General features: G+C 40.4%; 1 protein-coding gene across 1 annotated transcript; it reads left to right on the top strand.

The window, feature by feature from the left end:
- Nucleotides 1–5: 5 nt before the first annotated feature.
- On the top strand, nucleotides 6–24980 carry MFSD11 (major facilitator superfamily domain containing 11). The gene is made up of 15 exons (XM_042450009.1): nucleotides 6–137; nucleotides 2781–2951; nucleotides 4242–4297; nucleotides 5002–5109; nucleotides 6574–6653; nucleotides 8749–8845; nucleotides 11167–11225; nucleotides 13685–13823; nucleotides 15354–15394; nucleotides 16787–16848; nucleotides 18313–18316; nucleotides 20585–20710; nucleotides 21748–21922; nucleotides 22726–22861; nucleotides 24225–24980. Exons 2-15 carry the CDS (start codon nucleotides 2856–2858, stop codon nucleotides 24387–24389), a joined length of 1344 nt encoding a protein of 447 aa, XP_042305943.1. The 5' UTR covers nucleotides 6–137; nucleotides 2781–2855; the 3' UTR covers nucleotides 24390–24980.
- The last annotated feature ends 224 nt before the right edge of the window (nucleotides 24981–25204 follow it).

Genomic DNA, 25204 nt, shown 5'->3' with positions numbered 1-25204 from the left:
AAGAGGAGTCACTCGCGCGGATGCCAGCAACGGCCGCGGTTCGCTGTTAGGCCCCGAGGAGGAGGAGGATCGAACACGCGGCCAGAGCTCACTCGGGAGCCACCGTCTCCCAGCGCGGCGGCGAGCGAATGGACGAGGTACCGCCCTTCCTCCAGCACTTAAGCGCCACAAAATGGCCGCCGCTGACCCGGAAGTAGTCCTCGACGCGCCTACAGCGAACTCACCCCAAATTCTATTCCTGTTCACTGAACCCAGGGAGGGGGCAGGGGGGTTGTTTTAAACAAATCACCTTTCGAGGATTTGAAGCGCCAAAAGAAATGTATCTTCTTTTTTCAACGTTCGTTTTCCGTTAGGGGCGTAACCCCGGAAGTGATTCCTTACGGCTCGCCCCTCCCCCTCCCCCTTTGAGAGACTATAAAGTTCTGCCAATTAACCAAGAGGTTAATTAGAGTTTCCTTATTCAAATACGGATTACATGTTTTACTTTTTTACTTTCACTTTTTTAAGAATTAGGTTTCCGTCAGGCAGAACGAGCGGACAATGAAGGGTTTTGTTTGTTCGAAGAGAAAGTCAGGCACTCAAAATGGCGCCGGAGGAAGAGAAAATGCTGACGCGTACGTCGGGGGCGCGCCCGCCCGCACACACGCGGCCTATAGTGCGCGCATGCGCGCAACAGACCAGCCCCAAGGGGAGAGGCGCGTGCGCGAGCCTAGTGCCCGACCAAGTCATACGATGCTAATCAGCTGCAGTGAAAGGGCGCGAGCGAGCTCCGGGAAGGGGCGTGGTTAGATTTTGCTCCGCCCCCTGCCTTGAGACTTGTGTTTGGCTTGCAAAGCGCCTGGTCCTCCCTACCGATATGCACACAGTCACATATACTTATCTGTGTGTCGTGTGCCTACAAGTCATGGGGTTTTCTTGGCAAGATTTTTCACAGAGGGTTTGTCATTGCCACCCTCAGAGGCTGAGAGAGTGTGACTTACTGCCCAAGGTCACCCAGTGGGTTTCCACGGCCGAGCCAGGATTCAATCCCTGGTCTCCAAGACCAATGCTCAAACCACTATGCCATACTGGCTCTCACGTACACATAACACACACACACACACAAACTGGGCCTTTCCTTTTGGTGGTTGTGTGCCTTCAATGGCAACCCTATCATGGGGTTTCCTTGGCAAGGTTTGCCATTGCCTTCCCCTGAGGCTGAGAGTGTGAGACTTGCCTAAGGCCACCCAACCAGTGGGCTTCCATGGCCCAGTTGGCATTCGAACCTTGGTCTCCAGAGTCGGAGTCCAAAACTCAAACCACTACCCCAGACAGACTGGCTCCTCTCATTTTTCATTTGTCCCTCTCTCCTATTATTGGGCGACTCTTGGATGCCAAGAGATTGTGGACACAAAAGTGCAGTCAGAGTCCTAAGAATGCTTTCTCCATCGGTTGTAGAGGTTCTGGGAATGCTCTTGAAAAGCTGCATTGGAGAGGAAAGAAAGCTTTCATTGCATCACAAGATGTCTGCTGATATAATAGGTTTCAGCCCATCGTAGCCACATTTTGGAATTCTTGCTTTCAGCTACAATGCCACAGTCCTGCATTATTTGATAAACATATATGGTTTCCATTCAGATTGAAATCTGTAAAACCAATTCTAAAAGGTATGCTAAATGAACACATCCCTTTCAGAAAATTTGATCTGATTTATTCTTGCCTGCAACTACGATAGTTATTAAAGGAGATATGTGCTACAAATACTATCGTACTTCACAGTTGGCAATCTTAAAATGTATAAATTTATAAATTAGTCCAGTTTGAGACAGCTTTAACTGCCCTGACTCAGTGCTAGTGAATCCTGGGAAATTGTAGTTTATGGTGGCACCAGAGCTGTCTGACAGAGACATGTCTCATAAATGTCTCATAAAACTACAGTTCCCAGAATACCCTAGCATTGAGCCAGGGCAGTCAAAGCAGTTTCAAACTGGACTATTTCTGCAGTGTGTTTTGGACCTAGGTCTGTAATCCCAGATTTGGAAGTACTGTAAACCCCTTTTTATTTAATAGCTCTTCCGAGTGTACACATGTAGGGATCCTACGTAATAGCTTCCAATCATTTCAAGCACACTGAAACTTAGAAACAATTTTTAGATCAAATCAAAGTATCCCCTTTACAGCCAACTAAATGATCTTGACTGATTTTCCGGAGAATTTGACAGTGAGAAGAAAATTTGCAGCCCTGTTTGCTTTAAGGCCGCTTGCTACCTTTGATTGAGATTATACAGCTCCTTGAACCAGAGATTAATTTTCCTTAAAGGGAAAAGATACAGTATGTCTTTTAAAAATTTGTCACTGAAGCAGGTCATGACCAGTACTAGCCACGTGTTTGCTCTTCCTGTTTTAAGTAGTGAGGGATTATGTAGAACTGCATTTCCCAGACTTCACCAGGAGAGCCTGTCACTTCATCAGCTGACCTGACTTGTGAGTAGGTCTTTATTTCCTGTCCTGAATAAATGGAAACTCTCTGTGTTTCAGAGTTCCTTTTGTCAGGTGATTTTTCATCTTTTGGGCAAAAAGCTGATTCACTTGGTGAAGTGGCCAAGAAGATCAGCTGGGTCAGAATGTTTCTTCTTTATGGGGAGTCTGCTGAGTGAAAGGTAGAATCTCTGTAATCTTTAATTGGCTTCTCTGTTTTACCCCTGCTGTTACTGTTATTATGTTTGTAAATAAATTGTCTCAGTTTAGACTCACTTTCGCAGCATTATTTATTGTGATCTCTTTCTGTATTGTCTTGGCAGAAACCTAAAAAGAGAAAGAAGCTTTACAGATAGAACAGTGCATTCAGTCCTTGCCTCCAGACAGAAAACAGCAAAATGAATTCTGAATCAAAAAAGCAGCTGAACATCATTGTTTTAGGAACAGCTTTTATGTTTATGTTCACTGCTTTCCAGACATGTGGAAATATTGCGGTAAGAGCTATTATATCTGCACTCTTTCTTTAGGATCATTCTCACTTACTTTTTTGGATGAAGAGATTCACATCTTCACGCCGATTCAGAACTGATTCAGAATTAGTTTGGTGTTCCCACTACTCCATGCCATTTTAACCCTGTTGTCATTCATATTTGCCACCATATCGATTTAAAATTGAGGCACCTCCATTTCCGGGAACGATACAGCATGATCTGAATCAATTTGATAGCATATCACGCTTCTGAAGATGCGGATTGTTGCGGCTCTTTAAAAAAGAACCGCTAAAAGGGATCTATGCTAAATGTACTGTTTTAAGTGGGCTTTTTGGTTATCCCCCCCACACACACACAAATTGCACCAAATGCAGTTGCAGCCAGTGTGAATTTCACAGACAAAAATGGTTCCACACCAGATTATTTCCATTGTGTGAATGGGGTCTGTCTTTGTGGTGTTTTGGTAAATATTTGGCTTGGGGTTTATAACCACACATGAGAAATTGTTCCTTCAATTTCTTTTTATATTTATATTCTTTGATATAAATCCATTGTTGAGGCAATCTGCTGCTTTTTATCTGGTAGCAGCATAAAAACGTTGTCACAGAACATAAGAAACACAGTTAAAGTTGGCTTTTAAGTAAAAAACAAAAGCATATATTTGTTTTATGCAATCTTGCTTTCAGTTTTATTTTTCAAATCCTGAATAATTTTTTTTCAGTTCCCTATACAGCATCTTGATTATCTTTCAAAATTTGAAGCAATTAACAGTTGTACCTCTTTATAAAATTTAAGTGTGGATGAGGGAAAAAGAAATATGAGACAAGAGAGATACAGAGTTCTTCTTTCCTTTGTTATTTTATTAGCACAGCATAGATTTGGGAAAGGCTGTGTGCTATAGCAATGTGTAGTTTTCTCATCAGGCGAAGAAGAGAATGGAGCATTTAAGGAGTGCTTAAATGCTGCATTTAGGGAAATCAGTGTGTAAGAGAGTCTACTTAGACTTTGGTCTTTCTTTTCCATTGCATCTCTACAGCAAGGTTGTTAATTAGTAGGTTTCATGTTTGACCCCTGAATGAGTCATTTTCTTATCTATGGAAGGGCTGCATAGAAACAACTACCTAACTCAAACAGTTGCTTTGGAGAGGTAAACGAAATAGTTGTAATTAATGTGCAGTATGTTACTATTGATTAGTACTTTTGCCTCACATGTTTGTTTGTTTTTACTCTTTTGAATTAAAAGGTCTGGAAATCATTCCATATAATTAATTCTTTATATTTGTTTCCAAACAGCAAACTGTCATCACAAATTTAAACAACACTGATTTTCATGGCAGTGGCTACACAAGGTATTTCACAAAGCAGGTTTTTATATTTTTGTTGCTTTTCAGTTTTATTCTGTGGCTATATTCAGGGATAGTGTAGAATCATGGCATGCTCCTGAGTCTAGGAGGAAGAGCTCACATTCTGCTCTGCTTCTTTTCATGTGCCAATCTACCTGTGTGTTTAGTATCGTGTCTAGTTTGACAGTAAGAGAATGATGAAAAATCAGTATCTTTTAAATAATGGCATCTTATAAAATGAACATTACAAAAACTTGGTTTTTTGTTAACATGCTTATTAATACAGTGCACCCATGTTATACGCGGCTTTGAGCATACACTCAAAGCCATGCAGGAGTGCACGGGGCGCAAGGGGCAGCGCGTCCCATTCGCATGAATGGAGCATGCTCCCGTGGCATGTGCACTGCTTTTTTTTCTTATGTGGGGATCCAGAACGGATCCCCTGTGTAAGAGAAGGGCGGACTGTAGTTTTTTATGAGTTTTTTGGGCTATGTGGCCATGTTCTAGAAGAGTTTATTCCTGACGTTTCGCCAGCATCTGTGGCTGGCATCTTCAAAAAAGCCACAGATGCTGGTGAAACGTCAGGAATAAACTCTTCTAGAACATGGCCACATAGCCTGAAAAACCCACAAAAAACTATGGATGCCGGCCATGAAAGCCTTTGACTTCACATGCTTATTAATAATTGCTTTTGCTTTTGCTTTTTGCAGCATGGCTGTTATTTATGGGGTGTTCTCAGCATCAAATCTGATTTCGCCTTCAGTGGTTGCCATCATAGGGCCACAATTATCCATGTTCATAAGTGGCATCTTTTATAGGTAAGTAAAAATGTTTAAATTCTTCACAGTCCTGCTGTCTTCCTTTTATTTATCTCTGTCTAGATTATTTGCTGTCCTTATGAAGACTACTAATAGCTAGATAAATGGGATATGATTTACCCTAGAGAAAGAAAAGGAGTTGCCGTTTGTTTCTGTACTGCAAAATATAAACTATTCCATCCCTTAAAACAGGGATGGGGACGCCATATCTCACAGGCCAAATTGAGCTCTCTATAAAGGCATCTCTCTTTCTTCAAATGTCACTTTGAAGTTTGGGGCCCTCCCTGCAAGGTGCCTGAAATATCTTCTAAGGGGTAATTATTAAGCCTTGACATTCCACTTGAAGGCATGGCTGGCACTGCTGCTGTTGTCTTGGTTAGTCTCTTGGTTGGCTTTCCCAGTGAGAAAAGTGAGGACTGAGTGAAGACAGTTCACTGGCAAATGCCTCAAAGTATTTGTGTGTTGATCCATCAAAACTGAGTAGCATGCTAGGGAATTTCACAGCAAAAGGAGGTTTAATTCATTGAATATTGTGTGTATGTGTCTGGATGGGAAAGGGAATAGCAGAGGGGAGGAATTTGACTCTGGCTGCTGTTGATATACAGCTCCATCCTCTTTCCCTGAAAAAAAGGGAGGGGATTAGAATACAAGGGCAATTATTTTAGTTAGGAAAATGGGAGAAACAGCCTGGTGTGGTAGAGTGTTGACTTTGAGACGGGGGAAACATCAGTTTAAATCTCTGTACAGGGATCCCTTTACAAAACTCACTACATGGAGACAGGCAATCTTCATTTAAATTACCCCCCCTCCCCTTTCCAGGATTGCTTTAAGACCAAAAAGTCTTCTCTCAGCTTTCGTGGAGGGTGAAAAGGGAATAATGTGAGACAACAATGATTACTGTTTTGTATGACTGACAAAATGTGACAATGGTCCTGAAAAGACAGGCCAAAATAAAGCTGCTTTGGGTCACTTTGGTGGTATGCTGTTTAAATGATATATGCATTTAAGAGTCTAGAAGCTCTGCCAAAGCTGTGCTCTAGTCTTTAGGACTGGAGTGTGGCTTTGGCACAGCTTCTTGTCTTAGGACGCACACATCATTTAAACAGCATACCTCTAAAGTGACCCGAAGCAGCTTTATTCTGGCCTGTCTGTTCAGGCCCATTGTGTGCTTTAAGGATAAGATGAGCATCCTTTTTTCAAATGCACTGACATGCAGGGTTTTTTTTTTTTTGGTTTTTAAGAATAATAAATTCACTTAAGAGTTAAATGGTATATCTCATATAATGTAAAGTATATCTGAAAATTAGAAGTAGCTTGTAGACTTGACAGAAGAAAGTAATGTTAAATGAAGTCCTGTCAGACACAAGCAACTCTCAGTTCCAGCTGGGAATTATTTTACTGAAGTGTCATGAGTGTGGTATCATCCATGTTAACACTGAATATCATACATGGTCATCTTTTCAGCATATATATTGCCGTTTTTATCCAGCCTTCTACTTGGACTTTCTACACAGCCTCTGTTTTCCTTGGAATAGCAGCTGCTGGTAAGCTCTTAAACAGTGTTCAGTCCCAATGAAAACTAGCATTCCTACTCCTAGTAATTAAAAATCAAAAGATGGAACAGCAAACAGAAATGTTTAGCATTATATATAGTTTGTCCCTAGAGTGTTTCACTTGTACTCCACAAGCTGGGAACTGCCAGCTCTATGTCTTGAAAGTGAAACATTGCACAAAGCATGTAAGTGGCCCTAGCTATGGCTATTCCAGTGGGAATGAGATTTAATTCTCCACCCCCTGCTTTTAGGTTGTAATCCTGAGCATATTATCAAAGAAGGAAGATAGCCTTGTTGAATTCAGTGAAATTTATTTAGTCTCTATTAACTTGTCTTCTTTGCTGTGTCATCTTGGGATCAATAGGAGTGATACTTGGGATTGTATTTCTAATTTCTGACTATGAATTCATAATTGAAATGGCATCCACTCTGACAGTCATATTTCATGCATCTTATTAAGTATGTACTGTATGATACAGATTTGTTACTGCCTGAAATGTGCGATAAATCAGAAAGTGGCCCTAAGTGCTGAAGAGGTTGTCTACAACTGCATTTAAGTGGAACAGTGCCTAGCATACTCTGTAGTAAAGACATGGGGCTCATTCCCACTGGCAGTATAAAGCGATTTGTCATTCAACCTCACTCCGTGCTGTTAATCGATTTCAAAAGTATCAAAGTAGATCTTTTCGTAATCACTTCTTTTCTGGCATGTTCTCATTAGTTTGCGCCGCTTCATAAGCCAGGGAAATAAGCCGGGGAATGAAGCAAGGCACCAGCGGGGAGGCAAGTGAGGAAGGAAGGAAGGAAGGAAGACACCGGGGAGGCAAGCTGGAGAGTGAAGCAAGGCACTGGGGAGGCAAACTGGGGAATGAAGCAAGGCACCGGGGAGGAGGCAAGGTAAGGAAGGAAGGAAGGAAGGAAGGAAGGAAGGAAGGAAGGAAGACACTGGGGAGGCAAGCCAGGGAGTGAAGCAAGGCATCGGCGAGGAGATAAGGTGGGGAAAGAAGGAAGGAAGACACCACGGAGGGCAAGGGAAATGTCTAATTTTAAAAAATGTAAGTCGCTCTGATAGCCGTTTGGCTGAAGAGTGGGGTATAAATAAATAAATAAGCCGGGGAGTGAAGCAAGGCAACGGGGAGGAGGCAAGGTGGGGAAGGAAGGAAGACACCGGGGAGGCAAGCTGGGGAGTTAAACAAGCTATCAGGGAGGAGGCAAGGTGGAGAAGGAAGGAAGGAAGGCACCGGGGAGGCAAGCTGGGGAGTTAAACAAGGTATCAGGGAGGAGGCAAGCGAGGAAGGAAGACACCGGGGAACGGAGGAGGAGGATGAAGGGGAGGACATTTTTTTAATTGATAGAATATTCAATTGACTGATTTTGCAACTACTTGCCTTGCAAATAGTTGCAAAATCAAAAAATTGAATATTCTATCAATTTTATTAAAAAAAAAATCAAACACAAGGAAGACACCAGGGAGGTAAGCCAGGGAGTGAAGCAAGGCACTGGGGAGGAGGCAGCACTGTGGGGGGAGTGGAATGGTGGATCTACCAAAACGTCACCCCTCTGCCATTCATCCCTCTCCTCCAGCATGAATTGATTCTGATCTGTTGTTCCCACTTATTGGACATGCTTCAGAATCGATTTTTCTTAAAAGAACCACTTTCAAACTACTATCAGGAAAATCGGAGTTTTTGAGTTTGCTCCACTTTATCGCAATCGAATAAGGATGGGAATTGATTTCAAGTGTTGGGAATGAGCCCATGGTTTGCTTTTATGTTTGTTGATATCTGTGAATTTGTACATGTCTATGGATGTGTGATTAATTTTAGATTTGCTGCTCAGGATACATTAGAGGAAAAGTTTCAGCAAATCCCAGATTTTAGTCATGCATATGATAGGTCTTTTGTATGCACATCTAAAATGTGTGAATCTGTTTTTAGATGTGTCCTAAAATAGCAATCTGAAAGAACAATTACTGTGCTTTCTCTCTTTCTCATATATATATACACACAGAGAGATGCTCAATGTGAGTAAGCTCTAGATGAGGATACTCCTGCCCCATTTACTACTATTTTAATTTACTTTTCAGTGTTATGGACTGCTCAGGGAAACTGCCTGACAATAAATTCCAATGAAAACACAATTGGCAGGAACAGTGGAATATTCTGGGCATTATTGCAATCCAGGTAAGATGTAATGTTACTTCATTTGGTTATAACCACACACTACCTGTTAGCTTTATTGATGTGTCCTTTACATTTAATATTAAATAGTTGGGTTTATAACTTCTGTCTCTTCTGAAAAATCCATTGTGATACAACCTAAAAATACTTCTTTAGGTTGCTGTCCTGTGCACAGTTGTTTAGCAGCAAATCCCATTGAAAGCAAACATGGATAAGACTAAGTTGTTAGAGTCATACATGATGCTTTAGAATTGATATATGTTTGGCAATGTGCTTTTGTGTTCCAAAATGGTTATACAGTAATTTTAAATTGTTGGTATCTTGTGGGAGGGTCAGACATCTATCCTATCACTGTCACCAAGTGCCAGGACCTCCACCTTTCCTACCAGTATGGCACCAAAAGTGGGAACTTTTTAGATGCCCCCTTGGTGTAAGACCTTATTGGTATATCTTGATCCACTAATGCTGCTACAGACACTATGTTTCTGAACGAGTCCACACAAATAACTATTCCTAAAGAGACAAAAACTAAACAGTTCAACTAAACCCTGATTGACCCTAATCAATTGTAACTTACTTCTCTCTCTAATATTCCTAACTATTCAATCATGCCTTAACCCCAGCAGCAGGTGAAAGACCCTCCATCCATCCCAGCTACCATTGCTGTGGCCTCGAAAGGAGAGAGAGGAAAAGGCAGTACCTTCTGGATGAAGTCCTCCCCCTCACTGCCATTTCCTTTCCCTCATGTGTTGTGCCTTACTGGACTTGTCATATTAACAGTTTGTAAGCTACTGTGTGACCCTTTTAGGCTGAAGGGCAGGGTATAACCAGCCAACCAATCTAACTGTCACACACAGCAGCTTTTTTAAAAATCCCATTCAAATAGTCAACCTATCACATCTCACTTCAAAAATCCATACTCTCTTTCTCATAACACATAATTTCTTACTACATTCACAGTACATCGTACAGTGGGCCCTTGGTATCCATTGGGGTTTGGTTCCAGGACCCCCTATGGATACCAAAATCTGTGAATGCTCAAGTCCCATTATGTACAATGGAAGAATAAAATTGCATCCTTATATAAAATGGCAAAATAAAGGTTTGCCTATTGGAATTTGTATAGATTTTAAGTATTTTCAAGTCATTGCTGCTTGATTGTGTTGATAAAAAATATGTGGATAAGGAGGGCTGACTGTATATGTAACTTTATTTTAGCTTTAGTTGTCTAATAAACACAAGAACATTTTTTAAAAGCTGTGAGATGAGTTGTGAGCAGAGGGGACATTTATGCTATCCTGAGATCTTTGGAAGAAAATAAGTATAAAAATATAATAAGCTCATTTATCTATCCTCAAATTGATCTACTATGAGGGCTTTGTTTAGTGTCTCTATTCCATTTTTCTATTAAAAATAATAACCAGTTCCTTATAAATAAAGGTTGAATTACAGTAAAATGGAACAGAGCAATTTAAAAACAATAATGTATTAAAATTGTAAAATGAGTTCACTTAAACTATAAATGCTAAAGCTTCAAAAGTATAAAATGATGAGGCAGCAGGTCACAGATTAGCAGTAAGATGAAATAAAAAAGTCTTTGCTGGCTGCCTAAAGAAGGAAAAAGAGGGAGGAAAATACTTACAGAAAAGAGATGTACAACCACAGCCCACCACTCACAAGATTATTTTATACTTCCTGGCCTACCTTCCTTTATAGGCAGAACAGGGAGTGGGATCTATCAGGCTGAGCTTAAAAGGCAGTCAGGTTCATAGGGGAGGGAACACATGATTTCTGTGATAACATAGTCCTAAGACTTTGAAGACATCATGGGTCACCCCAGTATTTTAATCTACAGCCAGAGACCAAAGGGTTCCTAGAAATCTTAAACCTGGCAGGCAAACAGAAGGCACCCCACAGAGCAAAAGGAACTCAGTTTCCAGCTAATCTTTACTTTGCAGCATGTGTTCTGTTGTTCACGTATCTTCTACTATCTTCTCTGTGCAAAGGAATTTATTGGGGTTTTTATCCACCCAAGAGGTCCTTCAGTTTTAACCATACATGAGGGTGACAGGAGAAAAGCATGCAATTCTGAGGTGCATGAACTAGATGTTGTTCTTTTTCTGTTGACTGGGATTTTGGAATCTGCCTGCAATATCAACACAGTTGACCATATTCAAGGAAACCAATGTGAGGCTGGGGTGAGTTGTTTAGAATTGACAGGATTTGCAATCTTTTGACAATGTATGACAAATCACTGTTTGCATTTTTCCTCTTATAATTCAGATAGCTAATTTAACAACTCATCTGCCTTTTTGTGTTCACAGCTTGTTTTTTGGCAACCTCTATATATACTTTGCCTGGCAAGGGAAATTACATATAACAGGTTTGTTTTGTTTATAAAATATACCTTTGAGGCAGCAAGATTGTGAGTAAGGTAATAAGAGATTTCTTGATTGGTAAGAGAATTTTAGGAAAGCAATGGAGATATTTGTAGCTCATTTTCAACAGCTTTTGAAAAAAATAGTTTATATTTTAATGTATTGTAACAAAACTGTAAAAAACCTATGGATATTTTTCTTTTCTTTTCTGTGTTTCTCACTTTAATTCCACATGCGTACTTGCCTCCCATTCTCTCCATGTTGGTGCATGTCTTCAAATTGCAGTACTTGTTGAAACCAGTTAATGTGAAATATTTGGCTAGCATCATCTCTTCTTGACCTTACCTTGACCAGTCTTTTGGTCCCTGTGTGTGTGTGTGTGTGTGTGCGCGTGTGCATGCCTTCAAGTTGCCTGTCGACTTAATGGCCGTTACCCTGTTGTTTATCTTTCAAATCCCTCCTCAAAGTACACTGTCTTCTTTTTTTTTTTTAAATAAATTTTATTGAAAATTAAAACCACACACCAACAATAACAAATATATCTCGATACCAGTACTATATCAAATTGTGCATCAAAGGAAGAAATTAGACAGAATAAAGATCTAGAAAGGGTTACATGACCCCAGGGGTTACATGTACAAATATATAAACATTTATATATTTTCATGTTAAAGAAGTGAGTCTGTCACTATACCCATACACTTTTGGTTTTGTATCATGTCTTCTTTCTTTAATAATTTACTTTCCCCTTAGCTCTTATCTTTCCTTATATCTCTCTTTATTCCCTCTCTTTAGTTGAACTCTTCCCTATTATTACCTTCTACTTCTTCCATCTTTTCCTAGATCCCTACACTGTCTTCTTGAACTTCCCTTGACTTTACATTTCTCCTAGATAGTGCAGTTAAGCCAAATCCAATTTCCACATTTGAGACTTAGACCATCTTTGCATTTCGTTTGTCTACAATACCAAGGTGAAACGTATACAAGCTGGAATATGCATTTGGTTTTGAAGTGGCTCATTTCCATTTTAACTATATTACTTTGTGTATGATACAGTCCAGATTAAAAGTTATTATTAAAATAGAATATCTTATATTTTATTTATTTTTTATTGCACATATCCTGCCATTCTCCAAGAATGGGATTCAAGGTGGCTTACAATAATTTTAAAAAGATAGACTAAATAATTAAATACTAATTTTAAAACATAACAACTAAAAACACAGCATATGGGCTAATTGGACCAATAGGGAAAACTGGGCCAATCGTGATTTTTCCCAAACTGGTTGGATACCTGGCTGTCCGCATGGCCCACTTCCAAGGCAGGCTGAACACCCGTGGGCAGTCTACACCATGCAGCGTCAAAGCTGCACCTCTTGTTGTTTTTTTTGCCTCCCACCATGCATGTGCACCATTGCACAAACACACCACCTGAATCTGGCAATTACCTCCCTCTTCCCACCCAACTGCCATCTCATTGGATGCCACATATGACTATCCATATTGTCACATAAATGATACACCACTGGTAGAGTGCATCAGTGCACCCAGTGACACATTGGCAAAGCATAATCATGGAGGCCTCCCATATATGCCCACTTTCCCACTTCACCCCATGGCCCCCTGTTGGACTGTCTGGCTTTTGTATGATTTAAATTACACCCATTGCATTATTGGTGACCTGCTGTGTTTGTCATACTTTTGCATCGTGGGGTGTGTGACAGCATGCCACTCATGCACATGTGTGCTCAAACAAACTGTATGGTGAGCAACGGCGCGAGCAACTGCGTCTCACTGCTCCCAGGGTGTATGCTTCAGACCACTGCCATATGCTGCCTAGGCTTTCCTGCATTCCTGTACTCACTTCATGATGTTTATATGTTGGTGCGATGATGAGTATTTTCCACTTTAAAGCAGAATATCAGAGCTTCTTTTTGCTCTGTTTTTTAGGCCCAGAGCATGATGTTATGTTGGTTTCCACATAGTTTGGCCCTGTAAGTCGTCTGAACTTGTCGGCTTCAAGTCACTTTGAAGCCTCTTTATTTTGAACTATCCCATAGTTAACAAATTTTTTTAAAGTGAAAAACGTTAAAGCATTAAAAGCAGCACATACACTACCTAAGTAAAATTCACACATCGAAAGCCTCCCTTTAAATAAAAATGTCTTCAGCTACTGGCAAAAACAGAGAAGGGAGGGCGCTGACCTGTCCTCCTATTGAAATGCGTTCCACAGTCTGGGGGCAGCCACAGTGAAGGCACTCTCCCAAGTCCTCACCAGCTATGCCTGTGGTGGGACTGAGTGAAAGCCTTCCCCTACTGATCTTCATGCTCAGGCTGGTTTGAATAGGGAGATGCAGTCCTTCAGGTAGTTTGGACCCAAGCCATAGAGACATCAAAGGTCATAATCTTTAAGTTATGAATGAATGTGCCACTGTTTGTTTATGAACTATTTTTCTCTCCTTAGGAGGAGACCGTAGGACCGTCTTCATTGCTTTGACAGTGATCAGTCTTGTGGGCACTGTTCTGTTTTTTCTCATTCGAACACCAGAAGAATCTAGTTCAGAAGAAGGAGAAACCACTACTGACAACCTTGTAGAACACACGTAGGTGCTTATGGCTAACCTTCTGGTGGTTCAGCATGTTTCTGATACAGTAATGTATGCTTTTGTGTGTATGAACAATATTTGTCATACAGAAAAGAAATTATACATGCTATTATTATGATTTATTTACTGTATATAGTGCCATCGCAATATGAGATACATGGTACTTTACAAGTAAAAGAACAACAAAACTGTTTTATGTCCTTGGGCTTACAAGCTGATTAAGACATGACAAAAAAAGGAAAAGGGAATGGCAGTGTGAGAGTGGAAAAAGTCCAGCAGATACTGCCTCTTCCTCTTCCCCCACCCCAGGCCAGGGCAGTGGCAGTTGGGATAGAGGGAGAGCATTTCATCTGCTTCTGCATATACTGTCTTATATGAAGTATGGCACATAAATAATTGTGCTCCTATGTTAATGAGTGCATGGGTGGGATGTAAATGAAAAGACTCCATTTAGGTTTTAGGTTTTTGTAATGTACAAGGATAAAGTGGATTACTTGAGTTAAAGCTCTCTTATACTTAAGTTCTACATTAATGTGCTACCATTTTCAGTAGGCATGTGAGAAAAAGTAATATGTACTAGACGAAGTTTTTGGCCTGTCTCCAGCACATGAATGGGTATTCCTTGTCTGAACAAGCAGTAGATTAGTGGTCTGAGTAGGCAAGAACCTACTCTAATTCTCACTGCAGATAATATAGCTCATTTTGGGCTGGACCACTTCAGATTGTAGATGGAGATTCACATTATTGAATGCTTTACCATATAGCCTACAATTCCAATCCATAGAAAACTATGAGGCAAAAACTAAAAAAAGAGCCCCTTCATCCTGGTATCTAGTTTCCTAACTGACATGGAAACATATAGGACTGAAATAGAAGGGCAGGAAAGAATGGCTCCCAACTGGCATTTGGAAGAGTGGCATTTACACACTGCACATCCCAGAGTGGTTGGAAGCCATGTGGAGAGCGTGCCTGGCTGGGAAAAGCCGTCCGGAAAAGGAGCGGAGAAAGTCCGCTTTTTGTTGGCATGCTGTTCGGGACTGCTGTGGTGGCCTGAATCAAGACTAGGCATGTGCAGGTGCTGTGGTCTGTATGACCCCATAGTTATGAAGCAAAAAGTATGCATTCATTCATATAGCATTTTTGAGGCTTGGTGGGATGGTAGGCAAGGCTGATTTGTTAAAGAGCTCATAGAAAATTCTGAAAGAAGAAATTTGATTTATATATTACTTGGTCCAGTGGCTTCCATTCGTATTCTCCTGCTACTCCTGCTCAAACTCTGTCACTTTATTTATACCTTGTCTTTTCTACAAAATTGGGAGTGAAGGAGGCTTACAACTTAAAACAAGTATTATTTCTGCTACTTTAAAACAAATCTCATTTGTGAATGGGATGTTATTTCCTATACTGATGCTGTAAATTTTCCAATACAAAAGAGTGCTGTGGAAGGAAAAATGTTGTTAGAAAATATAGCATGATTATAATTTATTTTATTAGTTCATTGTTTATTTTCTCAATTTTTTAAAACAGGTCTGGCCAGAGCAAAATGACAAAGGCTGTAGATGCATTTAGTAAGTAAAATTCCAGATAAGAGATATCTCAGGAAATGTATGACACTTAGATATTTCATCATGCCCAGCCACAGTCAGCAATGCTTTTCTCCTGTAAAACCTTACTTGCAGGTGTTTTTGACAGAAGTATCTGCTTTATTTTCTTTCTCCAAATATGCACCTCTTTCCCTACATTGTTCACATTTTTGTTGTTGCAGTGTGCCTTCAAGTCCTATCTGACTCATGGCAATCCTAAGGAAAAAAGCTATCATGTGGTTGTTTTGGCAAATTTTGTACAGAAGAAATTAGCCATTACTTTCATCTAAGGCCAGGAGAGTGTAATTTGACTAAGGCCTGTTACAGACAGCCAAAATAAAGCTGCTTCGAGTCACAGTGGAGGTATGGTTTTTCAAAGATGCATGCGTCCTAAGAGTCCAGAAGCCACACTAAAGCCACGCTCCAGTCCTTAGGGCTGAAGCATGGCTTTGGTGTGACTTCTAGACTCTTAGACGCATGCATCATTGAAACACCATACCTCCACTGTGATCGAAGCAGCTTTATTTGGCTGTCTGTAACAGGCCTAAGTTACACAGTGGACTCATGGCTGAGAGAGGATTGAAACCCTCACTCCTGGAATTCTAGCCCAATGCTCAAACTGCCCAGCCCATGCTCACTCTCATAGTAAAGTTACATCTTTTTGATATCAGGACACAATGCTTTGCGAGCAGCATTATGGAAAAAATAGTCTGACTTCCCATGACAAGAAAGTAAATCTGGTTCTCTCATAAGTGGCTTCCTGGGAGGTCTATAAGTCACTCGTGCTGCCTATATCCCTTATGGGGACAGTTGCAATGTTTCCAGTTCGGTGGTGGAAATTTGAAATCTGGCTTGCCAAATTAAGCAGTAGAATGCTTGTGCTCTCTGTAATATGGCCTCTGAATGGACTGGAAGGAAGCCTTGTGGGTGACCCATCTTACCTTGGCTCTAAAAGGGTTGACTATTCTACCCAAGTCTCTCATATCCCAATGGTCTCTTGATCTCATATTCATGTCATTGTGAATTAATAGTGCAGAGGTCATTATCACTGGGGGAAAGAGTAGTTAGACTAGGTTCCCCCCTCTTAACCCAGTGTTCATTGAGGATGTTTACAGTATGTATACAGTGGATCCTTGTTATATGCTGGGGTTTGGTTCCAAGATCCCCCATGTATAACAAATCCGTGTATGCTCAAGTCCCATTAAGTAAATGACATAGCAAAATGGTGTCCCTAATACAAAACGGAACATCAAGGTAAATTTATACTTTTTTGGAACATTTTCAAACCGTGTATGCTTAAATCCGTGTATAAAAATCTGTGTATAAGAAGGACCGACTGTATGTGCATTTGTGTGTATTTATTGTGGCTTTTTGCAGAAAGATCTATCAAGCTGTGTGTCACGAAGGAGATTCTGCTGCTTAATCACAACAGCCTACAGGTAACTGAAGGGAATATAACACTAGGCTCCGGGCTCAGTATGGGACCTGCAAAAGTGCTTTTCCTTGCTCAAGATTGGCTTTTCTTACATGGTTTCTCAGTCATTTCTTTTTAAAAAGTGAGTGGAGGATCATGATAATGGACCGAACTGTAGTCCAGAGGCAGAGCCTTGAAAATTAGGTCATCTCAATTAAAGCATGTCATGGGTCAAATCCTGTGGGGTGCCTAAGTAGCAGTAGGAAGCAAGTGTATCCATTAAGGTGGTATTTGCAAGAAAAGGGCTCCATTTGGTGTTACTGTAATAGTTTTTAAAAATAAGTGTGTTATGCCATCTACTCTAATTTTTTTAAAAAGACTTCTTATGCGTTGCTTGTATGTATTTTTGGGCAGTGTTGCTGTAACTGAATGTTTTTATGCTTTTTAGTCTATGCTCACTTTCGATCCTTTTAAAAAAAAACAAAAAAAAACAAGCATCTCATGATTACGGCCCTGTCATTCCAAATCCAGTTGCTTTGGCTACATGATGCAAATCTGTAAGATTCAATCCTGCCTTCTATCTCCCAGATCACTTCAGTGTATTTCTGCCTTTGTTCCAGCACCCAGCATTTCCCACGGTTCTCCTGTTCTGTGTGGGGGCACAATGCATGGAAAGAGACTTTCCCAAAGGTTCTCTGTAGCCAAAAAACCAATCTGTTTTATAATGAACAGCTGCTCATTTTGTTATTGGAGTTGCACTGAACAAAAGACCTGGCTGCTTGATGATTTCCTGTGCACAACAGAGTGTTGGACGTGTGGTCCGTCCCCTAAAATTTATTTTCCAGCCTATTTGTCTTCAGCACTTCTAAGCAGTCCTCTTATTTCATAAGGGAGCAGAGTGTCTTTGGTGCCTTCTGTGAGAGTGTGAGCGATTGCCATCTGGTGGCGCAGTGGAGAATATATATAGTGTCTTAGGGCGCAGACTGTTTTCCCAATGTTGGTCTAAAATATCAGGGCTAGAAGGCCTGCTTAATCACGGGCCTTGAGAAATCTACAAGTATGCTTGTTTGCATAAAAAGAGGGCAAATTCCTTTTTATTTTTTTTTGGAGGGGGTTGCTTCAGTTAATTTAGGTGCCAGTTTTAATATTTTGCTTCCAAATATTTGTTTTGCCCAGTTGCTGTAAGTAGGGTTGCCATAACTGTAAACTTCCAAACCGGGAAAAATGGGGGGGGGATGTAGGACAATGTAGGACAAAATTTAGCCCCAAATGTAGGACATGTTTTTAAAATGGAGGACACACGAAAAAAATAATGATTTTAAAAAAGTATTGATCTAAACTCAGTTTCTTAGGCATGCTCAAAATGGAGGACATTGGCATTATTCCCGAAGATGGCAGAAATGTACTTCCCTTCTGGCCACCCCCCCCCCATTCCAAAACACACACAGCAGCACAAGTCCAGGCATCCTCAGCATTTGAGCCAAGGTAGACAGGCGCCCTTGAGCCGGCAAACTATATGTTCCAAGCCTTCTTAGCAATGCCCCCTTCCTCCTTCTCCTTGCTCCTGCAACCCCCTCTTTTCCCCAGGTACAGGTGTATCTCCACTTACTATAAGGGGGATTTGTGGGTCAGTCTTTTTCTTTTGCATGGGGCCAAAGCCTGAGAAGCCCTGGACCCTGAGAAGAAGAGGGGGGGGGTTAAATAGATAGAGGTTTAAGATAGAAGATTAAATAGGGCGTTAGAGAAAGAGGGGCTAGCGAAGGGAGCGAGGCAGGGTTGCCATTAGTCAGAAAGAGAGTGGGCACACGACAGCAACCATAACAACAGCAGCAGCAGCAGCAAGCAGCACGAGAGAAAAAGGAAAGGGAAGAGGGGAAGAAAAGAAAAAGGGGAAGAGAAAGAAGAAGAGGAGGGAAGAGAAAGAAGAGAAGAAGGGGAAGAAAACAAAGAGGAGGAGGAGGAGGAAGAAAAAGGAAGAAAGAAGAGAAGAAAAAATAGGGGAAGGGAAGGAAGAGAGATATAGCTTGCAGCAAGGCTCTTTTCTGCCCTCGGCCCGCGCCAGGGACCAAAGAGGAGACACTCCCCTTTGAGGCTGGCTGGCCAATGGGGAGAGTGGAGCTGAAACAGCCCTGCCTCCGCTAGCAGTCACAGCTCCTGCAGCAGGGGAGGGCTGTCCAGCCATTGGCCAGCCAACCTGAAGGGCAGGAGCTCCTGCTCAGCCTATGCAGGGCCAGGGCAAAGCGAGTCAGGCAGCGAAAACTGCAGCAAGCAATGGCGGTGGCGGCTGCAGAACAGCCATGGTTTGTTGCGGCGGCGGTGGCAACCAGCTCAACCCGGGGTTAAGAGCCAAACTGCCGTGACCGTGCCAGGCCAAAAATCGGGTTTGTCACGCCCCCAGGGGGTTATGGCAACCCTAGCTGTAAGGTTCTTGGGTCTGATGGAAGATTTATTTTTGGCCTGTGCTAGAGAAGCTCCCAAGTGCTCTAGGAAATGAGATCATGGGCATCTGCTTACATCTATATCCAGTGTAGCCTGGGAAGTTTTACCATAACTTCAATTTATTCGTTTATCCACACATCATTCAAGAAATGTAATACATGCTACTCCCGCCCCCAGTTTGTCAGTATACTGAACTATAGATGTCCAATGTAAACAGTTTTCTGAATCTGTTGCTAATGCTACAACCTACTTGAGTACCTTGATGATTATTATGGTTGGATCCTTCCACAGACATTCTTAGCATTTTCCTGAACTAGCATTTCCTCTCTGCCCTTTTTCTACCAACTGCTTCCTTTGGGATAGTTTCAGTACACAATGCCACAGGCAGTCACTTTGGCTAGTACTGCAGCAGACATTTTTTGAAAAGCTCTGTTAAAAGAACCATTATAGTATCCTGTCTGAAACATGTTATTCTTTTAAAATTTGATCACCCTGTTTTTCAGTGCCGTTTTGACAATGTATATTGTATTTCAAGTCTTACCAGGAACTCTACATTATTGGGAGAAATCTTTGGAGTTAAAGCATTCTTTATTTTAGAAACCTACACTTTTTGTGTAGTTTTTAATGTCAGTAATACCATTTACTTATGGCAGATATTTAATTTAAAAAATGTTATTTTAAGAACTGAGTGGTATACTTCAGGAAATAGCTTATGTTAGCAATACAGTTACTTCTGGGTACAGCAAAAGTTTAGGCTATGTAGCTAACAGATGAGATGACCAGTTCCTGCATTTGTGGATGCCTATTCTGGGGCCAGAACAGTCTGATTCCCCCACTTCTACATAGATGACTGACATTATATAGATCTCTTGGTATACTTTGGTACTGAACACTAGCAAAAATTGCAACTTCTTTTCCTTTCTCCTCTGGCTGAAATCTTCTGTGTTAGCAAAACTGTTCCAAAAGGGTTTTTTAGTTGTTTGGGATGTGTTTCTAGAGTGGGGATTTTCAGGAAGGAATGGGGTGGCTGCTTCTGTCAGAAGCAGCAGGATCCAGCATAAATACTGTTGGACCTGGGAATGGTTGGCATCAACTACCATAAGGGCTTCACCTGTATGGGAACTAGTGCCTTATAACCAATTTTTGAACTGTGCAGTTTTCTTTTAAGTGACTGCTTGGTTTCTTAAGTTAAGACTTATGAACTTATGCTTGTATTAGAAGGTGGATAACTGGATCTGATAGTTGTTGTATTTTTCCCTATAGTAATTAAATGTGAAGCAGTTGTGGATAACCATGTCTGAAATAATTTGGTTTCTTTCAAGGTCTGGAATTAACATTCTTCTCTGGAGTGTATGGGACCTGTATAGGTGCTGTAAATAAATTTGGTAATGAAGAAAAAAGCCTCATTGGACTCTCTGGTATTTTTATTGGTGTTGGAGAAATATTAGGTGAGTCAGACTGGATCTGAAATTGTAGAATGTATTTCCCCCCACAGTTTTATTTTGTGCATACATCTGAAGTAATACAGCAAAGAAATGAATTGGACTTTTTCAAAATAGTAAAGAATAACATAATATAGTCAGGAAATTCATTGAATATTAATCTTTAAATAAGAGTTGGGACACCATCCCACAAGTTGATGTTTAATGATACTAGAGTTTTAGTAGGAAGCTGTGTTTTGTGCTCATTATAGACCATGCAAGCTGGCAACAGGAGATGTCTGACAGCCAAGACAAGCAGCTGTTTCGTACAGAAAGCAAATTGCCATTCTGGTTGTTGGCATCAGGGCAGGCAGCATTGTTTGTGGTATATCTAGACCTTGTTCTTATAAACAGCAGATGAGGTGGTGAACTTGTGTTTGGATTGCACCATTTTAGACTACAGGTGGAGACTCGCATGACTGACTGCAATTCTATAAAAACAAAACAAAATCTGTGGGTGTAAACAACTAAAATGGATCTGAAAGAAGGATTCTATCCTGTTCATTTTCCTAACATGTCCAACATTATTGTTATTCTTATTTTAAAATAGCAGTATGGTTAGAATTACTATGGTCTATTAATCTGAGTCTGAGAGATCAGGGTTCGAATCTCCACTCAGCCATGGAAACTTACTGCCCTTAATTAGAAGAGATCTCAGGGAAAGTAAGATGAAATTTTTACTGAAAGTAAGATAAAAACATTAATCAGTATAAAACTAGGGAGAATGAAATGCTAATTTTAAAGAAGCACATGGAGGTCTAAACTCCTTCAAAGGGCCGGGGGAATAAAACTGATTTTGCTTGACATCTAACTGATCAGGTGCCAGGTGAGGCCTGCCTGGAAAGGAATTGCCAGAAACAGGTCACTATTGCCAAAAGAGGGAAAATCACCTTATGTGTGGTCACCTTGAATTTATCTTGGTAATAAACACCCTGTGTAATTCTTTCAGTATTGGCAAGATAGGGTCCCAGCAGCTTAGGGTAATGATACATTCTTTGTCACAGGTGGAGGAATCTTTGGTCTCCTGAGCAAGAGCAACAGATTTGGTAGGAACCCTGTAGTGATGTTAGGCATTGTGGTCCATTTCATAGCCTTCTATTTGATTTTCTACAACATCCCAAATGATGCCCCCATTGCCTCCATGGATGGAACTGACAGTATAGCATTCATGGAACCAAGGTACAGTACAAGTTATTTTTCCTACTTCTCTTGATCAAGTCCTATTTTAAGGAAATACTTTAGCAGTAAGTTAAAGGGATGACTGATGTATGTGTTTCAGTAGCAGATAAACTCTTATATATTTACTGTCAAGATGGAAGGTGCACTCCTTTGTTTAATATAAATTCTTGTTGCAAAGGGATCTTAGAGCACCTTTGAGACTAACTGTATAGAAGAATTTGTGGCATAAGCTTTCATAGAGTTCGTCTGCTGTATCTGAGGAAGTAGATCAAGTCTGCAAAAGCTTATGCTACAACTTCTTCTACACAGTCTCAAAGGTGATACAAGATCCCTTTGCATACTGATATTCCAGACTATCACAGCTATGTCAATATCTCTGAATACATCCTTGTTGTACAGAGTGAATCTCTCTTATCCAAAATTTCAAAATTCAGAATCAGAATACAGAATTCATTTACCTGTCTGTTTAATTTTATAAAATATATGTGAAAACATCTCAGTATATGTGGATATGCAAAATGTTGAGTGGAGAGATTTTTGGGATGGGGAAAGAGAGATTTTGGCCCAATAGTATATTATTTTACTCAAAGGAAGTTTAGAAGTTTAGAACAATAAATAACATGCGAAGTGCCTGACAAACTGAAATGCAGATATGCCCCAAACATGCTAATGAAGCAGATGTTTAGTAACTAATTTTTGCCTCTTACCTCCATTGTTTCTCAGTACTAAGAATAAATAAATAATGGATTGTGCTACATTCTAGTGGTAGGTGTGTGCATAACGTTGGATTATTTTTTCCCCAGCAAAGAAGTGGCTGTTTTTTGCAGCTTCCTCTTGGGCCTAGGTGATAGCTGTTTCAACACACAGCTCCTCAGTATTTTGGGATTTCTGTACTCAGAAGACAGTGCACCTGCCTTTGCAATCTTTAAATTTATCCAGGTAACATTTCTTGCCATTCCGTGGAGCCAAGCATGTATTTCATTAGTCTACAGAAGTTATACAGTTCCTTATTAATTACACATACACAATGAAATTGGTGTGACATTAGAAGAATTACAGCCATCGAGGTTGGACACCAGGGCCTATTTACACAATACAGTTAAATAGTGCTATTATTCCACCTTAGCTACAGAATCCTGGGGTTTGTGGGATGAGTGATCCTTAAACTGCAAATCCAAAGATTTCATAGGACAGAACTGTGGTGGTTAAAGTGAAATAATAGTGCTATAATTATGTATTGTGCTATAATTATGTATTGGGCCCAAGTAAGAAGGCAACAATATGGTAAGCTTTTTACTTATGCAGAATGCTTAGGTAATCAAAGTATAGGTGCTTGTGCTGCCTTCCATTGTATTGTACCTGGGAGTAAACCACAGTGAAGATAGTGGTAGTAACTGCTGAGTTAATATGCACATGCTTATGCTCTTTTTCTATAATATAAAGCAGTTGTTAATGTAGGAATTATAAAAATGTAGTGCATTGGTAGCAAAAATAGAGATGCATATATTTCTGGGTGTATGATACGGAAAAGACTGATTGGCATATTACAGTATGTGCAATGCTGCATATGTGTACTGAGAGCAAGGCCCACTGAGTTCAGTGGGGCTTATTCCCAATTAAGTAGGTATACGATTGTAGACTTATAAATGAAATACAGTCGTCCTTTTCCCTTATGCGGGAGATCCGTTCCGGACACCCTCCACGTAGGGGAAAAATGCGGATGCTCAAGCCCCATTCAAATGAATGGGGCTTGTGCCTGTGGTGGTGGCACACAAGATGCATGCCACGGGAGCGCGTGTGCCATTGTTTTCTTCCAGCGCACACCTCCCTTCCGGCGTAGCTTCCAGGATATGCTAGAAGCTGTGTAAAACGCACCCGTGTATAACACGGGCGCACTGTAATACTAATGGCAGAAATGGAAGCATTGCATACTGTAACTGTATAATTTAGATAAAGAATGGTACAGTTGATAAAATAGAGTTGATCAGATGCAAAAACCTGGTTGGTATTCAATTCACAAATGAAAATGCTGTGTTGTAAACAGTAAAGACAAAGCAAGAAGCCTTGGCAATGAAAAGGGCCCTGATTCAATGACATTTGGTTGGAGGATGTTTGTTACTAAGGTATTTGATATGACATGAGAAATGGCTTACAAACGAACAAGATGAATTACAGTTCTTCTGACTGTGCAAGTTACTTGCTAGAATGCAGGAGAAAACAGGCATGTTGTTAAATTAAATATCACTGAAGCAGAGGACCATTAGTAAAGTTACATTCACTACTTCTCTGGTTTCCTTTTCAGTCTGTCTGTGCAGCCATCGCTTTCTTCTACAGTAACTATTTGTTTCTTCAGTGGCAGCTTCTGATAATGGTTGTGGTTGGGTTCTTTGGGACAATTTCATTCTTCACTGTGGAGTGGGAAGCTCCAGCATTTGTTGCCAAGAATTCGGATTACAGCAGCATTTGATGAAGGCATTTTCTTTCTTTTGCACACATATACACTCATGCACACACACATATTTGTTCAAAAGACTTGATAGTGTTTTTACTTATGGAACATGAAAAAAACCAAACACCAAAGTTTTGAAAGATTTTTTCCCCCTCTTATCAACTTGTGATGAATAAATCACGGACTACAGCTTTGAAGGCAATTCTGGCAACTGGAACGTGGAGCATCCTCATCTTTTCCCACTACACAGCGCTTGCATATTAGGCTAGTTTCTATAAACTACATTTGTTTTTCATTTTTAACTCATCTGTTTCTGAAGCCTGGCATAGTAGTCTTGTCTGATTTTCTGTGCATGCACATTTTGTTGTCAGTAAGAAGAAATACACTGTAACACAGATGTATTTCAGGAAGAACAGTTCACTTTATGGACTGTGAAAATCCAAAAAAGATGTTAACGCTTTTTAAGATTTTCCAGGTCCTTTTTAGATAAGTAAAATGGTTTATGTTTCAATGTGAAATAACATTCGTTTTTTAAAAAAAGAGGGAAAGAGAAAGAAGGTCACTGTTATGGTATAACAACATAAGGGAATTAAATCTACTTGCACAATCTATTTTGCTAATTTAATGTGAAGTTGCTCAGGGGCAAAAATGATTTCAAGTCCAGAGCCCCTCTGCTCCCCATATGTTCCCTGTATATTTGGAGAATATGTAAATTATATTTTCTCAGTATCAAGTTTCTAATCATGTTTGCTGCTAAATAATTTGTAGGAAGTACACTTCAGAAACTCCCAAACAATTTACAAAAGTGATTCCACAATAGTTAAATATTTGGA

This window comes from Sceloporus undulatus, chromosome 2, assembly GCF_019175285.1.
Source record: "Sceloporus undulatus isolate JIND9_A2432 ecotype Alabama chromosome 2, SceUnd_v1.1, whole genome shotgun sequence".
Taxonomy (NCBI): domain Eukaryota; kingdom Metazoa; phylum Chordata; class Lepidosauria; order Squamata; family Phrynosomatidae; genus Sceloporus; species Sceloporus undulatus.
This window is presented reverse-complemented; position numbering and strand designations above follow the sequence as displayed.

Bases quoted from the DNA above. Each gene is read 5' to 3' on its own strand.
- MFSD11 (XM_042450009.1), top strand. From the start codon at position 2,856: ATGAATTCTGAATCAAAAAAGCAGCTGAACATCATTGTTTTAGGAACA. The intron at 2,952-4,241 runs GTAAGAGCTATT...GTTTCCAAACAG, and splicing joins AGACATGTGGAAATATTGCG to CAAACTGTCATCACAAATTT. The intron at 22,862-24,224 runs GTAACATTTCTT...TTTCCTTTTCAG, and splicing joins CAATCTTTAAATTTATCCAG to TCTGTCTGTGCAGCCATCGC.